The sequence below is a fragment of the Panulirus ornatus genome, chromosome 25 (assembly GCF_036320965.1).
Source record: "Panulirus ornatus isolate Po-2019 chromosome 25, ASM3632096v1, whole genome shotgun sequence".
NCBI classification, from domain to species: domain Eukaryota; kingdom Metazoa; phylum Arthropoda; class Malacostraca; order Decapoda; family Palinuridae; genus Panulirus; species Panulirus ornatus.
This window is the reverse complement of record NC_092248.1, coordinates 22,085,353-22,101,724: the sequence shown is the minus strand read 5'-3', so window position 1 is coordinate 22,101,724 and position 16,372 is coordinate 22,085,353. Positions and strand designations below refer to the sequence as shown.

The following is a 16,372-nucleotide window of genomic DNA, read 5'->3' as shown; positions in this document are numbered from 1 at the left end:
ACATCCTCGATAAAAACTTTTCACTGCTTCAAACAACTTTCCTCCCACACCATATATTCTTAATACCTTCCACAGAGCATCTCTATCAACTCTATCATATGCCTTCTCCAGATCCATAAATGCTACATACAAATCCATTTGCTTTTCTAAGTATTTCTCACATACATTCTTCATACAGGTGTTTGCTTTGAAGAATGTATGTGAGAAATACTTAGAAAAGCAAATGGATTTGTATGTAGCATTTATGGATCTGGAGAAGGCATATGATAGAGTTGATAGAGATGCTCTGTGGAAGGTATTAAGAATATATGGTGTGGGAGGAAAGTTGTTTGAAGCAGTGAAAAGTTTTTATCGAGGATGTAAGGCATGTATACGTGTAGGAAGAGAGGAATGTGATTGGTTCTCAGTGAATGTAGGTTTGCGGCAGGGGTGTGTGATGTCTCCATGGTTGTTTAATTTGTTCATGGATGGGGTTGTTAGGGAGGTGAATGCAAGTTTTGGAAAGAGGGGCAAGTAGGAAGTCTGTTGGGGATGAGAGAGCTTGGGAAGTGAGTCAGTTGTTGTTCGCTGATGATACAGCGCTGGTGGCTAATTCATGTGAGAAACTGCAGAAGCTGGTGCATGAGTTTGGTAAAGTGTGTGAAAGAAGAAAGTTAAGAGTAAATGTGAATAAGAGCAAGGTTATTAGGTACAGTAGGGTTGAGGGTCAAGTCAATTGGGAGGTAAGTTTGAATGGAGAAAAACTGGAGGAAGTAAAGTGTTTTAGATATCTGGGAGTGGATCTGGCAGCGGATGGAACCATGGAAGCGGAAGTGGTTCATAGGGTGGGGGAGGGGGCAAAAATCCTGGGAGCCTTGAAGAATGTGTCGAAGTCGAGAACATTATCTCGGAAAGCAAAAATGGGTATGTTTGAAGGAATAGTGGTTCCAACAATGTTGTATGGTTGCGAGGCGTGGGCTATGGATAGAGTTGTGCGCAGGAGGATGGATGTGCTGGAAATGAGATGTTTGAGGACAATGTGTGGTGTGAGGTGGTTTGATCGAGTAAGTAACGTAAGGGTAAGAGAGATGTGTGGAAATAAAAAGAGCGTGGTTGAGAGAGCAGAAGAGGGTGTTTTGAAATGGTTTGGGCACATGGAGAGAATGAGTGAGGAAAGATTGACCAAGAGGATATATGTGTCGGAGGTGAAGGGAACAAGGAGAAGTGGGAGACCAAATTGGAGGTGGAAAGATGGAGTGAAAAAGATTTTGTGTGATCGGGGCCTGAACATACAGGAGGGTGAAAGGAGGTCAAGGAATAGAGTGAATTGGATCGATGTGGTATACCGGAGTTGACGTGCTGTCAGTGGATTGAATCAAGACATGTGAAGCGTCTGGCGTAAACCATGGAACGCTGTGTAGATATGTATATTTGCGTGTGTGGACGTATGCATACACATGTGTATAAGGGTGGGTTGGGCCATTTCTTTCGTCTGTTTCCTTGCGCTACCTCGCAAACGCGGGAGACAGCGACAAAGCACAAAAGAAAAAAAAAAAATTTCCCGATCACTCAATATCTTTTTCACACCATCTTTCCACCTCCAATTTCGTCTCCCACTTCTTCTCGTTCCCTCCACCTCTGACACATATATCCTCTTGGTCAATCTTTGCTCACTCATTCTCTCCATGTGACCCAAACCATTTCAAAACACCCTCTTCTGCTCTCTCAACCACACTCTTTTAATTACCACACATCTCTCTTACCCTATTATTACTTATTGAAACAAACTACCTCACACCATATATTGTCCTGAAACATCTCATTTCAAGCACATCCACCCTCCTCCGCACAAATCTATCCTTAGCCAATGCCTCGCAGCCATATAACATTGTTGGAACCACTATTCCTTCAAACATACCCATTTTTGCTTTCCGAGATAATGTTCTCGACTTCCACATATTCTTCAACGCTGCCAGAACTTTCGCCCCCTCCCCCACCCTATGATTCACTTCTGCTTCCATGGTTCAATCCACTGCCAAATCCACTCTCAGATATCTAAAACACTTCAATTCCTCTAGTTTTTTCCATTCAAACTTAACAACCAATTGACTTGTCCCTCAACATTACTGTACCTAATAATCTTGCTCTTCTTCACATTTACTCTCAGCTTTCTTCTTTCACACACTTTACCAAACTCAGTCACCAGCTTCTGCAGTTTCTCAGATGAATCGGCCACCAGCGCTGTATCATCAGCGAACAACAACTGACTCGCTTCTCAAGCTCTCTCATCCACAACAGACTGCATACTTGCCCCCGTTTCCATATCTCTTGCATTCACCTCCCTAACAACCCCATCCATAAACAAATTAAACAGCCATGGAGATATCACACACCCCTGCCTCAAACCTACATTCACTGAGAACCAATCACTTTCCTCTCTTCCTACATGTACGCATGCCTTACATCCTCAATAAAAACTTTTCACTACTTCTAACAACTTACCTCCCACACCATATATTCTTAATACCTTCCACAGAGCATCTCTATCAAGTCTATCATATGCATTCTCCAGATCCATAAATGCTACATACAAATCCATTTGCTTTTCTAAGTATTTCTCACATACATTCTTCAAAGCAAACACCTGATCCACACATCCTCTACCACTTCTGAAACCACACTCCTCTTCCCCAATCTGATGCTCTGTACATGCCTTCACCATCTCAATCAATACCCTCCCATATAATTTACCAGGAATACTCAACAAACTTATACCTCTGTAATTTGAGCACTCACTCTTATCCCCTTTGCCTTTGTATAATGGCACTATGCAAGCATTCTGCCAATCCTCAGGCATCTGAACATGAGACAAACATACATTAAATAACCTTACCAACCAGTCAACAATAAACTCACCCCCTTTTTTAATAAATTCCACTGCAATACCATCCAAACCCGCTGCCTTGCCCGCTTTCATCTTCCGCAAAGCTTTTACTAATTCTTCTCTGTTTACCAAATCATTTTCCCTAACCCTCTCACTTTGCATACCACCTCGACGAAAACACCCTATATCTGCTACTCTATCATCAAACACATTCAACAAACCTTCAAAATACTCACTCCATCTCCTTCTCACATCACCACTACTTGTTATCACCTCCCCATTAGCCCCTTTCACTGAAGTTCCCATTTGCTCCCTTGTCTTACGCACTTTATCTACCTCCTTCCAAAACATCTTTTTATTCTCCCTAAAATTTAATGATACTCTCTCACATCATCTCTCATTTCCCTTTTTTTCACCTCTTGCACCTTTCTCTTGATCTCCTGATTCTTTATTTTATACATCTCCCACTCATTTGCATTTTTTCCCTACAAAAATCCTCCAAATGCCTCTCTCTTCTCTTTCACTAATAATCTTACTTCTTCATCACACCACTCACTATCCTTTCTAATCTGCCTACCTATCACGCTTCTCATGCCACAAGCATCGTTTACACAAGCCATCACGGCTTCCCTAAATACATCCCATTACTTCCCCACTCCCCTTACCTCCTTTGTTCTCACCTTTTCCCATTCTGTACTCAGTCTCTCCTTGTACTTCCTCACACAAGTCTCCTTCCCAAGCTCACTTACTCTCACCATATATTTTTTTTTTTCTTTTTTTTTTTTTATACTTTGTCGCTGTCTCCCGCGTTTGCGAGGTAGCGCAAGGAAACAGACGAAAGAAATGGCCCAACCCCCCCCCCCCATACACATGTATATACATACGTCCACACACACAAATATACATACCTACACAGCTTTCTATGGTTTACCCCAGACGCTTCACATGCCTTGATTCAATCCACTGACAGCACGTCAGCCCCGGTATACCACATCGCTCCAATTCACTCTATTCCTTGCCCTCCTTTCACCCTCCTGCATGTTCAGGCCCCGATCACACAAAATCTTTTTCACTCCATCTTTCCACCTCCAATTTGGTCTCCCTCTTCTCCTTGTTCCCTCCACCTCCGACACATATATCCTCTTGGTCAATCTTTCCTCACTCATCCTCTCCATGTGCCCAAACCACTTCAAAACACCCTCTTCTGCTCTCTCAACCACGCTCTTTTTATTTCCACACATCTCTCTTACCCTTACGTTACTCACTCGATCAAACCACCTCACACCACACATTGTCCTCAAACATCTCATTTCCAGCACATCCATCCTCCTGCGCACAACTCTATCCATAGCCCACGCCTCGCAACCATACAACATTGTTGGAACCACTATTCCTTCAAACATACCCATTTTTGCTTTCTCAGATAATGTTCTCGACTTCCACACATTCTTCAAGGCCCCCAGAATTTTCGCCCCCTCCCCCACCCTATGATCCACTTCCGCTTCCATGGTTCCATCCGCTGCCAGATCCACTCCCAGATATCTAAAACACTTCACTTCCTCCAGTTTTTCTCCATTCAAACTCACCTCCCAATTGACTTGACCCTCAACCCTACTGTACCTAATAACCTTGCTCTTATTCAAATTTACTCTTAACTTTCTTCTTCCACACACTTTACCAAACTCAGTCACCAGCTTCTGCAGTTTCACACATGAATCAGCCACCAGCGCTGTGTCATCAGCGAACAACAAGTGACTCACTTCCATTTCCAAATCCATTTGCTTTTCTAAGTATTTCTGACATACATTCTTCAAAGCAAACACCTGATCCACACATCCTCTACCACTTCTGAAACCACACTGCTCTTCCCCAATCTGATGCTCTGTACATGCCTTCACCCTCTTAATCAATACCCTCCCATATAATTTACCAGGAATACTCAACAAACTTATACCTCTGTAATGAGAGTTGGGGTGAGAGAGTATCATTAAATTTTAGGGAGAATAAAAAGATGTTCTGGAAGGAGGTAAATAAAGTGCGTAAGACAAGGGAGCAAATGGGAACTTCAGTGAAGGGTGCAAATGGGGAGGTGATAAGTAGTGGTGATGTGAGAAGGAGATGGAGTGAGTATTTTGAAGGTATGTTGAATGTGTTTGATGATAGAGTGGCAGATATAGGGTGTTTTGGTCGAGGTGGTGTGCAAAGTGAGAGGGTTAGGGAAAATGATTTGGTAAACAGAGAAGAGGTAGTAAAAGCTTTGTGGAAGATGAAAGCCAGCAAGGCAGCAGGTTTGGATGGTATTGCAGTGGAATTTATTAAAAAAGGGGGTGACTGTATTGTTGACTGGTTGGTAAGGTTATTTAATGTATGTATGACTCATGGTAAGGTGCCTGAGGATTGGCGGAATGCATGCATAGTGCCATTGTACAAAGGCAAAGGGGATAGGAGTGAGTGCAAAATATATAAATGAACATATATATGGTGAGTTTTGGAAAGAGGGGCAAGTATGAAGTCTGTTGGGGATGAGTGAGCTTGGGAAGTGAGTCAGTTGTTGTTCGCTGATGACACAGCGCTGGTGGCTGATTCATGTGTGAAACTGCAGAAGCTGGTGACTGAGTTTGGTAAAGTGTGTGGAAGAAGAAAGTTAAGAGTAAATGTGAAGAAGAGCAAGGTTATTAGGTACAGTAGGGTTGAGGGTCAAGTCAATTGGGAGGTGAGTTTGAATGGAGAAAAACTGGAGGAAGTGAAGTGTTTTAGATATCTGGGAGTGGATCTGGCAGCGGATGGAACCATGGAAGCGGAAGTGGATCATAGGGTGGGGGAGGGGGCAAAAATTCTGGGAGCCTTGAAGAATGTGTGGAAGTCGAGAACATTATCTCGGAAAGCAAAAATGGGTATGTTTGAAGGAATAGTGGTTCCAACAATGTTGTATGGTTGCAAGGCATTGGCTATGGATAGAGTTGTGCACAGGAGGATAGATGTGCTGGAAATGAGATGTTTGAGGACAATGTGTGGTGTGAGGTGGTTTGATCAAGTAAGTAACGTAAGGGTAAGAGAGATGTGTGGAAATAAAAAGAGCGTGGTTGAGAGAGCAGAAGAGGGTGTTTTGAAATGGTTTGGGCACATGGAGAGAATGAGTGAGGAAAGATTGACCAAGAGGATATATGTGTCGGAGGTGGAGGGAACGAGGAGAAGTGGGAGACCAAATTGGAGGTGGAAAGATGGAGTGAAAAAGATTTTGTGTGATCGGGGCCTGAACATGCAGGAAGGTGAAAGGAGGGCAAGGAATAGAGTAAATTGGATCGATGTGGTATACCGGAGTTGACGTGCTGTCAGTGGATTGAATCAGGGCATGTGAAGCGTCTGGGGTAAACCATGGAAAGTTGTGTGGGGCCTGGATGTGGAAAGGGAGCTGTGATTTCGGGCACTATTGCATGACAGCTAGAGACTGAGTGTGAACGAATGGGGCCTTTGTTGTCTTTTCCTCGTGCTACCTCGCACACATGAGGGGAGAGGGGGATGGTATTCCATGTGTGGCGAGGTGGCGATGGGAATGAATAAAGGCAGACAGTGTGAATTGTGCGCATGGGTATATATGTATGTGTCTGTGTGTGTATATATATGTGTACATTGAGATGTATAGGTATGTATATTTGCGTGTGTGGACGTGTATGTATATACATTGTGTATGGGGGTAGGTTGGGCCATTTCTTTCGTGTGTTTCCTTGCACTACCTCGCAAACGCGGGAGACCGCGACAAAGCAAAATAAAGAAAAAAAAATATATATTTTGCTTTGTCGCTGTCTCCCGCGTTAGCGAGGTAGCGCAAGGAAACAGACGAAAGAATGGCCCAACCCACCCACATACACATGTATACACATACACGTCCACACACGCAAATATATATAACTATACATCTCAATGTATACATGTATATACACACACAGACATATACATATATACACGTGTACATAATTGATACTGTCTGCCTTTATCCATTCCCATCGCCACCCCGCCACACATGTAATAACAACCCCCTCACCCCTCGTGTGTGCAAGGTAGTGCTACGAAAAGACAACAAAGGCCCCATTCGTTCACACTCAGTCTCTAGCTGTCATGTAATAATGCACCGAAACCACAGCTCCCTTTCCACATCCAGGCCCTACACAACTTTCCATGGTTTACCCCAGACGCTTCACATGCCCTGGTTCAATCCATTGACAGCACGTCGGCCCCGGTGTACTACATCGTTCCAATTCACTCTATTCTTTGCATGCCTTTCACCCTCCTGCATGTTCAGGCCCCGATCACTCAAAATCTTTTTCACTCCATCTTTCCACCTCCAATTTGGTCTCCCACTTCTCCTCGTTCCCTCCACCTCTGACACATATATCCTCTTGGTCAATCTTTCCCCACTCATTCTCTCCATGTGACCGAACCATTTCAAAACACCCTCTTCTGCTCTCTCAACCACACTGTTTTTATTACCACACATCTCTCATACCCTTACATTACTTACTCGATCAAACCACCTCACACCACATATTGTCCTCAAACATCTCATTTCCAGCACATCCACCCTCCTGCACATAACTCTATCCATAGCCCACGCCTCGCAACCATACAACATTGTTGGAACCACTATTCCTTCAAACATACCCATTTTTGCTTTCCGAGATAATGTTCTCGGCTTCCACACATTCTTCAAGGCTCCCAGAATTTTCGCCCCCTTCCCCACCCTATGATTCACTTCCGCTTCCATGGTTCCATCCGCTGCCAAATCCACTCCCAGATATCTAAAACACTTCACTTCCTCCATTGAAATGTATAGGTATGTATATGTACGTGTGTAGACATGTACGTATATACATGTGTATGTGGGTGGGTTGGGCCATTCTTCCATCTGTTTCCTTGCGCTACCTCGCTAACGCGAGAGACAGCGACAAAGTATAAAATAAAATAACAAAATGTTTAAATGATTGCCAATGAGTCTTAGGCATACCAATAAGCAGAAAACTGTATAAAAATTCAGTGCTGGGAATAGATGAGGGATGAATCACATTGTTCATTATCTACACATCAGAGTACCTTATACACATGAGGATCCTATTGGCATTGCATCTGTTGCAAAGCAATTATAAATACTAATACTTACATCTAACATCTGTTGTAAGGACAGAGTAAAAGGCTGCGAGTGACGTGCCAGTGATGGTGAGAGAGGTGGATGTATGTGGTCCCCTTGTCCATCATCTGGGAGGTCATCTGTGTGGTTGTGATGGTCTTGGTGATGGAGAGCATCATCTACATGATCATCATGGTGGTGAGAACATAAGCCTTCACCACACGCTACTTCTGAGGAGTCCCTTGAAGAGCCTCCTGACCCCTGGGCTGAGCAATATCCACCATCTCGTGATCCCTAAAATTCAAGGAAGGGTATACACTTCTTATTTCATGCTTTAAAATTACTACTTAGTAAGACTGGGTGTCCAGCTATGGAAAATATGGAAAGGTTATTGTTCTTTACATGGGGAAAATGAAATGTCCCACATGATGTAAAGTACACTGAGTCTGTATTTTTGGGTTGAAAGTTACCTGTTGCCTCTATAAACATTTACAAATGTCAAACTAATAAATTCAGCAATCACTCATAAATATCTCATTTAAGCATCCATTAAAATATAATACATAACACCAGTGACACTGGGTATACTATCTGAAATTTCCAAGTGACAGAAAGAAGTACAGTCTTGTCAAAGACATTGCTCCAAATGAGTCCATTTCTCAGCTCATGTGTGGAATGAAGCTTCAATACTACTAGGCTTATATAATCAAATCATACATTTTACCCTTAATTTCCACCCCCCCCCCAAAAAAAAAAACCTATGGAGTTTTCACCGCCCTTAGATAATTGGCAATATCCAACAGGCTGAACAGCAAATGATAAAGTCTGATGATGTGTTCATCTCAGTTGGATGAATACTTAGGAGTAAACGTTCACTGTCTTGCTGCTGAATTGTTAGTGTTGGGTAAATCATTTATGTCTTGAGTGTCTAGTTTCAGATAAGCATAAAATTTCACAGAGCAATGTTTATGACTGGGCAAGGAAGGTGTCAGGTTATTCTGGTATTTTGGTATTTTGGTATTTGGTATTTTGGAAAAAGGTGAGAACAATGGCAGTACGGGGAGTGGGGGAGGAATGGATGTATTCAGGGAATCAGTGATGGATTGCGCAAAAGATGCTTGTGGCATGAGAAGCGTGGGAGGTGGGTTGATTAGAAAGGGTAGTGAGTGGTGGGATGAAGAAGTAAGATTATTAGTGAAAGGGAAGAGAGAGGGAGGCATTTGGATGACTTTTGCAGGGAAAAAATGCAATTGAGTGGAAGATGTATAAAAGAAAGAGACAGGAGGTCAAGAGAAAGGTGCAAGAGGTGAAAAAGAGGGCAAATGACAGTTGGGGTGAGAGAGTATCATTAAATTTTAGGGAGAATAAAAAGATGTTCTGGAAGGAGGTAAATAAAGTGCGTAAGACAAGGGAGCAAATGGGAACTTCAGTGAAGGGTGCTAATGGGGAGGTGATAACAAGTAGTGGTGATGTGAGAAGGAGATGGAGTGAGTATTTTGAAGGTTTGTTGAATGTGTTTGATGATAGAGTGGCAGATATAGGGTGTTTTGGTCAAGGTGGTGTGCAAAGTGAGAGGGTTAGGGAAAATGATTTGGTAAACAGAGAAGAGGTAGTAAAAGATTTGCGGAAGATGAAAGCCAGGAAGGCAGCAGGTTTGGATGGTATTGCAGTGGAATTTATTAAAAAAGGGGGTGACTATTGTTGACTGGTTGGTAAGGTTATTTAATGTATGTACGACTCATGGTGAGGTGCCTGAGGATTGGCAGAATGCGTGCATAGTGCCATTGTACAAAGGCAAAGAGGATAAGAGTGAGTGCTCAAATTACAGAGGTATAAGTTTGTTGAGTATTCCTGGTAAATTATATGGGAGGGTATTGATTGAGAGGGTGAAGGCATGTACAGAGCATCAGATTGGGGAAGAGCAGTGTAGTTTCAGAAGTGGTAGAGGATGTGTGGATCAGGTGTTTGCTTTGAAGAATGTATGTGAGAAATACATAGAAAAGTAAATGGATTTGTATGTAGCATTTATGGATCTGGAGAAGGCAGATGATAGAGTTGATAGAGATGCTCTGTGGAAGGTATTAAGAATATATGGTGTGGGAGGCAAGTTGTTAGAAGCAGTGAAAAGTTTTTATCGAGGATGTAAGGCATGTGTACGTGTAGGAAGAGAGGAAAGTGACTGGTTCTCAGTGAATGTAAGTTTGCGGCAGGGGTGTGTGATGTCTCCATGGTTGTTTAATTTGTTTATGGATGGGGTTGTTAGGGAGGTGAATGCAAGAGTTTTGGAAAGAAGGGCAAGTATGCAGTCTGTTGTGGATGAGAGAGCTTGGGAAGCGAGTCAGTTGTTGTTCGCTGATGATACAGCGCTGGTGGCTGATTCATGTGAGAAACTGCAGAAGCTGGTGACTGAGTTTGGTAAAGTATGTGAAAGAAGAAAGTTAAGAGTAAATGTGAATAAGAGCAAGGTTATTAGGTACAGTAGGGTTGAGAGTCAAGTCAATAGGGAGGTAAGTTTGAATGGAGAAAAACTGGAGGAAGTAAAGTGTTTTAGATATCTGGGAGTGGATCTGGCAGCGGATGGAACCATGGAAGTGGAAGTGAATCATAGGGTGGGGGAGGGGGCGAAAATCCTGGGAGCCTTGAAGAATGTGTGGAAGTCGAGAACATTATCTCGAAAATCAAAAATGGGTATGTTTGAAGGAATAGAGGTTCCAACAATGTTGTATGGTTGCGAGGCGTGGGCTATGGATAGAGTTGTGCGCAGGAGGGTGGATGTGCTGGAAATGAGATGTTTGAGGACAACGTGTGGTGTGAGGTGGTTTGATCGAGTAAGTAATGTAAGGGTAAGAGAGATGTGTGGAAATAAAAAGAGCGTGGCTGAGAGAGCAGAAGAGGGTGTTTTGAAATGGTTTGGGCACATGGAGAGAATGAGTGAGGAAAGATTGACCATGAGGATATATGTGTCGGAGGTGGAGGGAACGAGGAGAAGTGGGAGACCAAATTGGAGGTGAAAGATGGAGTGAAAAAGATTTTGATTGATTGGGGCCTGAACATGCAGGAGGGTGAAGGGTGGGCAAGGAATAGAGTGAATTGGATCGATGTGGTATACCGGGGTTGTCGTGCTGTCAGTGGATCGAATCGGGGCATGTGAAGCGTCTGGGGTAAACCATGGAAAGTTGTATGGGGCCTGGATGTGGAAAGGGAGCTGTGGTTTCGGGCATTATTGCATGACAGCTAGAGACTGAGTGTGAACAAATGGGGCCTTTGTTGTCTTTTCCTAGCACTACCTCGCACACGAGGGGGGAGGGGGATGGTATTCCATGTGTGGCGAGGTGGCGATGGGAATGAATAAAGGCAGACAGTGTGAATTGTGTGCATGGGTATATATGTATGTGTCTGTGTGTGTATATATATGTGTACATTGAGATGAATAGGTATGTATATTTGCGTGTGTGGACGTGTATGTATATACATGTGTATGGGGGTGGGTTGGGCCATTTCTTTCGTCTGTTTCCTTGCGCTATCTCGCAAATGCGGTAGACAGCGACAAAGCAAAATAAATAAATAATCTTTTGTCACTATTGTGTTTGTTTAGGAGAGAGGATATGCAAGTAAAACTGGAGTTCTGTTGAGTAGTAGTGGTGATGGAAAAGTGAAGGTTGAATTCATGTGTGTATGGGGTTAAAAAGTTGCTTCTAGAGTTCTGAAGTGATGCAGGAATTCTATTTTCATAAGCAAGTGCTCTTACTTGTGTGATGTAGTGCTGCACATGTGTTGTTGTTAAGGGAGTGCTAGATTGCTGTTATTGTGATATCAGCTACATGTGAAAAGTGGTGATGAGGTGAGAGGTGGTGATGAAAAACTATAACATCAAGAGAGACATTCTTAAATTACATAGAACCAGAACTCCTTCTATGGGAATCCTGCAGATTTAAGGATGTGCTATTATCAGCAGCATGAAAAGCAAAGATTTCACATCAGTGAATTATTCTTCATTGAGAATGTCCTTTTTACCCATACAACACAATGTTGCCAAAGGTGTCTTTTCGCATACAACATAGCCACATGCAGGCCTTAAAATACTTTCTCAAGCCTAAATACTTATCTAATTACTTCCTGGGCAAGGAATCCCTTCTATCCTTATTAGGTTCCAGCAGCACTCAGAAGGCTAGCCATATCCAACAGTCGGGACAATAAATCATACAGTGTCATCATTTTGTGTGTGTCTATGTGCAGAGAATGCACAGCTATTCAGTAGTAAGTATATTCATTATACTCTGTCACTGTCTCCCGCGTTAGCAAGGACGCACAAGGAAACAGACGACAAAACGGCCCAACCCACCCACATACACATGTATATACATGTCCACACACGCACATATACATACCTATACATCTTATTTATTCATATTATACTTTGTCGCTGTCTCCTGCATTAGCGAGGTAGCGCAAGGAAACAGACGAAAGAATGGCCCAGCCCACCCACATCCACATGTATATACATACACGTACACACACGCACATATAAATACCTATACATTTCAAAGTATACATACATATACATACACAGACATATACATATATACACATGTACATAATTCATACTTCCTGCCTTTATTCATTCCCGTCGAAACCCCACCACACATGAAATGACAACCCCCTCCCCCCAACATGTGCACGAGGTAGTGCTAGGAAACGACGACAAAGGCCACATTTGTTCACACTCAGTCATGTATAATGCACTGAAAACAAAGCTCCCATTCCACATCCGGGCCCAACAAAACTTTCTATGGTTTACCCAAGATGCTTCACATGCCTGGTTCAATAAATTGACAACACGTCGATCCCGATATACCACATCGTTCTAATTCACTCTATTCCTTGCACGCCTTTCGCCCTCCTACATGCTCAGGCCCTGATCGCTCAAAATCTTTTTCACTCCATCTTTCCACCTCCAATTTGGTCTCCCACTTCTGATTCCCTTCACCTCTGACATAAATATCCTCTTTGTCAATCTTTCCTCACTCATTCTCTCCATGTGACCAAACCATTTCAAAACACCCTCTTCTGCTCTCGCAACCACACTCATTTTATTACCACACATCTCTCTTACCCTTTCATTACTTACTCGATCAAACCACCTCACACCAATATATGGTGTGACGTGGTTTGTCCTCATCTCATTTACAACATATCCACCCTCCTCCGCACAACTCTATCTATAGCCCACACCTCGCAACCATATAACATTGTTGGAACCACTATTCCTTCAAACATACCAATTTTTGCTTTCTGAGATAATGTTCTCGCCTTCCACACATTTTTCAATGCTCCCACTTTCGCCCCCTCCCCCACTCTGTGACTCACTTCTGCTTCCATGGTTCCATCCGCTGCCAAATCCACTCCCCAATATCTAAAATACCTCACTTCCTCCAGTTTTTCTCCATTCAAACTTACCTCCCAATTAACTTGTCCCTTAACCCTACTGTACCTAAAAACATAGCTCTTATTCAAATTTACTCTCGGCTTTCTACTTTCACATACTTCACCAAACTCAGTCACCAGCTTCTGCAGTGTATCACCCAAATCAGCCACCAGTGCTGTATCATCAGTAAACAATAAACTAAACAACCATGCCACAAACCATGCACCCATGCCACAAACCAACATTCACTGAGAACCAATCACTTTCCTCTCTTTCTACACGTACACATGCTTTACATCCTTGATAAAAACTTTTCACTACTTCTAACAACTTGCCTCCCACACCACAGATTCTTAACACCTTCCACAGAGCATCTCTATCAACTCTATCATATGCCTTCTCCAGATCCATAAATGCTACATACAAATCCATTTGCTTTCCTTAGTATTTCTCACATACATTCTTCAAAGCAAACACCTAATCCACACATCCTCTACCACTTATGAAACCACACTGCTCTTCCCAAATCTGATCCTCTGTACATGCCTTCACCCTCTCAATCAATACCCTCCCATATAATTTCCTAGGAATACTCAACAAACTTATACCTCTGTAATTTGTGCACTCACATTTATTCCCTTTGCCTTTGTACAATGGCACTATGCATGCATTCCGCCAATCCGCACTTCTCCATGAGTCATATATTCTTTCTTTCTTTTAAACTATTCGCCAATTCCCGCGTTAGCGAGGTAGCGTTAAGAACAGAGGACTGGGCCTTTTTTGGAATATCCTCACCTGGCCCCCTCTGTTCCTTCTTTTGGAGAGAAAAAAAAAAAAAAAAAAAAAAAAAAACGAGAGGGGGAGGATTTCCAGCCCCCCGCTCCCTCCCATTTTAGTCGCCTTCTACGACACGCAGGGAATACGTGGGAAGTATTCTTAATCCCCTATCCCCAGGGATATATTCATATATTCATTTTCATTTATTCTACTTTGTCGCTGTCTCCCACATTAGCGAGGTAGTGCAAGGAAACAGACGAAAGAATGTCCCAACCCACTCACATACACTTGTATATACATACATGTCCACACACACAAATATACATACCTATACATCTCAATGTATACATATATATACACACACAGACATATACATATATAAACATGTATATAATCCATAATGCCTGCCATTATTCACTGCCATCGCCACCCCGCCACACGAAATAACAACCCCCTCCCGCCGCATGTGCATGAGGCAACGCAAGGAAAAGACAACAAAGGCCACATTCGTTCACACTCAGTCTCTAGTTGTCATGTATAATGCACTGAAACCACAGCTCCCTTTCCACATCCAGGCCCAACCAAACTTTCCAAGGTTTACCCCAGACACTTCACATGCCGTGGTTCAATCCACTGACAGCACGTCAACTACGGTATAACACATTGTTCCAATTCACTCTATTCCTTGTATGCCTTTCACCCTCCTGAATGTTCAGGCCCTAATCCCTCAAAAGCTTTTTCACTCCATCTTTCCACCTCCAATTTGGTCTCCCACTTCTCCTCGTTCCCTCTACCTCTGACGCATATATCCTCTTGGTCAATCGTTCCTCACTCATTCTCTCCATGTGACCAAACCATTTCAAAACACCCTCTTCTGCTCTCTCAGCCACACTCTTTTATTATCACACATCTCTCTTACCCTATTATTACTTACTCGATCAAACCACCTCACACCACATATTGTCCTCAAACATCTCATTTCCAGCACATCTACCCTCCTCCGCACAGCTCTATCCATAGCCCATGCCTCGCAACCATATAACATTGTTGGAACCACTATTCCTTCAAACATACCCATGTTTGCTTTCCGAGATAATGTCCTCGACTTCCACACATTCTTCAACGCTCCCAGAACTTTCGCCCCCTCCCCCACCCTATGATTCACTTCCGCTTCCATGGTTCCATCTGCTGCCAAATCCACTCCCAGATATCTAAAACACTTCACTTCCTCCAGTTTTCTCAATTCAAACTTACCTCCCAATTGACTTGTCCCTCAACCCTACTGTACCTAATAACCTTGCTCTTTTTCACATTTACTTTAAGCTTTCTTCTTTCACACACTTTACCAAACTCAGTCACCAGCTTCTGTAGTTTCTCACCCGAATCAGCCACCAACGCTGTATCATCAGCGAACAACAACTGACTCACTTCCCAAGCTCTATCATCTACAACAGACTGCATATTTGCCCCTCTTTCTAAAACTCTTGCATTTAACTCCCTAACAACCCCATCCAAAAACAAAGTAAACAAACATGGAGACATCGTGCACTCCTGCCGCAAACCAACATTCACTGAGAACCAATCACTTTCCTCTCTTCCTACATGTACTCACGCCTTACATCCTCAATAAAAACTTTTCACTGCTTCTAACAACTTGCCTCCCACACCATATATTCTTAGTACCTTCCACAGAGCATCTCTATCAACTCTATCATATGCCTTCTCCAGATCCATAAATGCTACATACAAATCCATTTGCTTTTCTAAGTATTTCTCACATACATTCTTCAAAGAAAACACCTGATCCACACATCCTCTACCACTTCTGAAACCACACTGCTCTTTCCGAATCTGATGCTCTGTACATGCCTTCACCCTCTCAATCAATAACCTCCCATATAATTTCCCAGGAATACTCAACAAACTTTTACCTCTGTAATTTGAGCACTCACTTTTATCCCCTTTGCCTCTGTACAATGGCACTATGCAAGCATCCCACCAATCCTCAAGCACCTCACCATGAGTCTTACATGCATTAAATATCCCTACAAACAAGTCAACAAAGTCAACCCCATTTTTAATAAATTCCACTGCAATACTATCCAAATATGCTGCCTTGCCGGCTTTCATCTTCCGCAAAGCTTTTACTATCCCTTCTCTATTTACTAAATCATTCTCCTTAACC

General features: G+C 42.8%; 1 protein-coding gene across 3 annotated transcripts in view; it reads right to left on the bottom strand.

Moving 5' to 3' along the window:
* The window catches only part of LOC139757314 (gametogenetin-binding protein 2), a 158,829-nt gene that overhangs the window by 19,584 nt on the left and 122,873 nt on the right, over positions 1 to 16,372 (bottom strand). For all 3 annotated transcript variants that reach the window (XM_071677713.1, XM_071677715.1, XM_071677714.1), the window contains one exon: positions 8,019 to 8,279. In XM_071677713.1, coding sequence (XP_071533814.1) covers positions 8,019 to 8,279 — 261 coding nt within the window. The remainder of the gene's footprint in view (positions 1 to 8,018; positions 8,280 to 16,372) is intronic.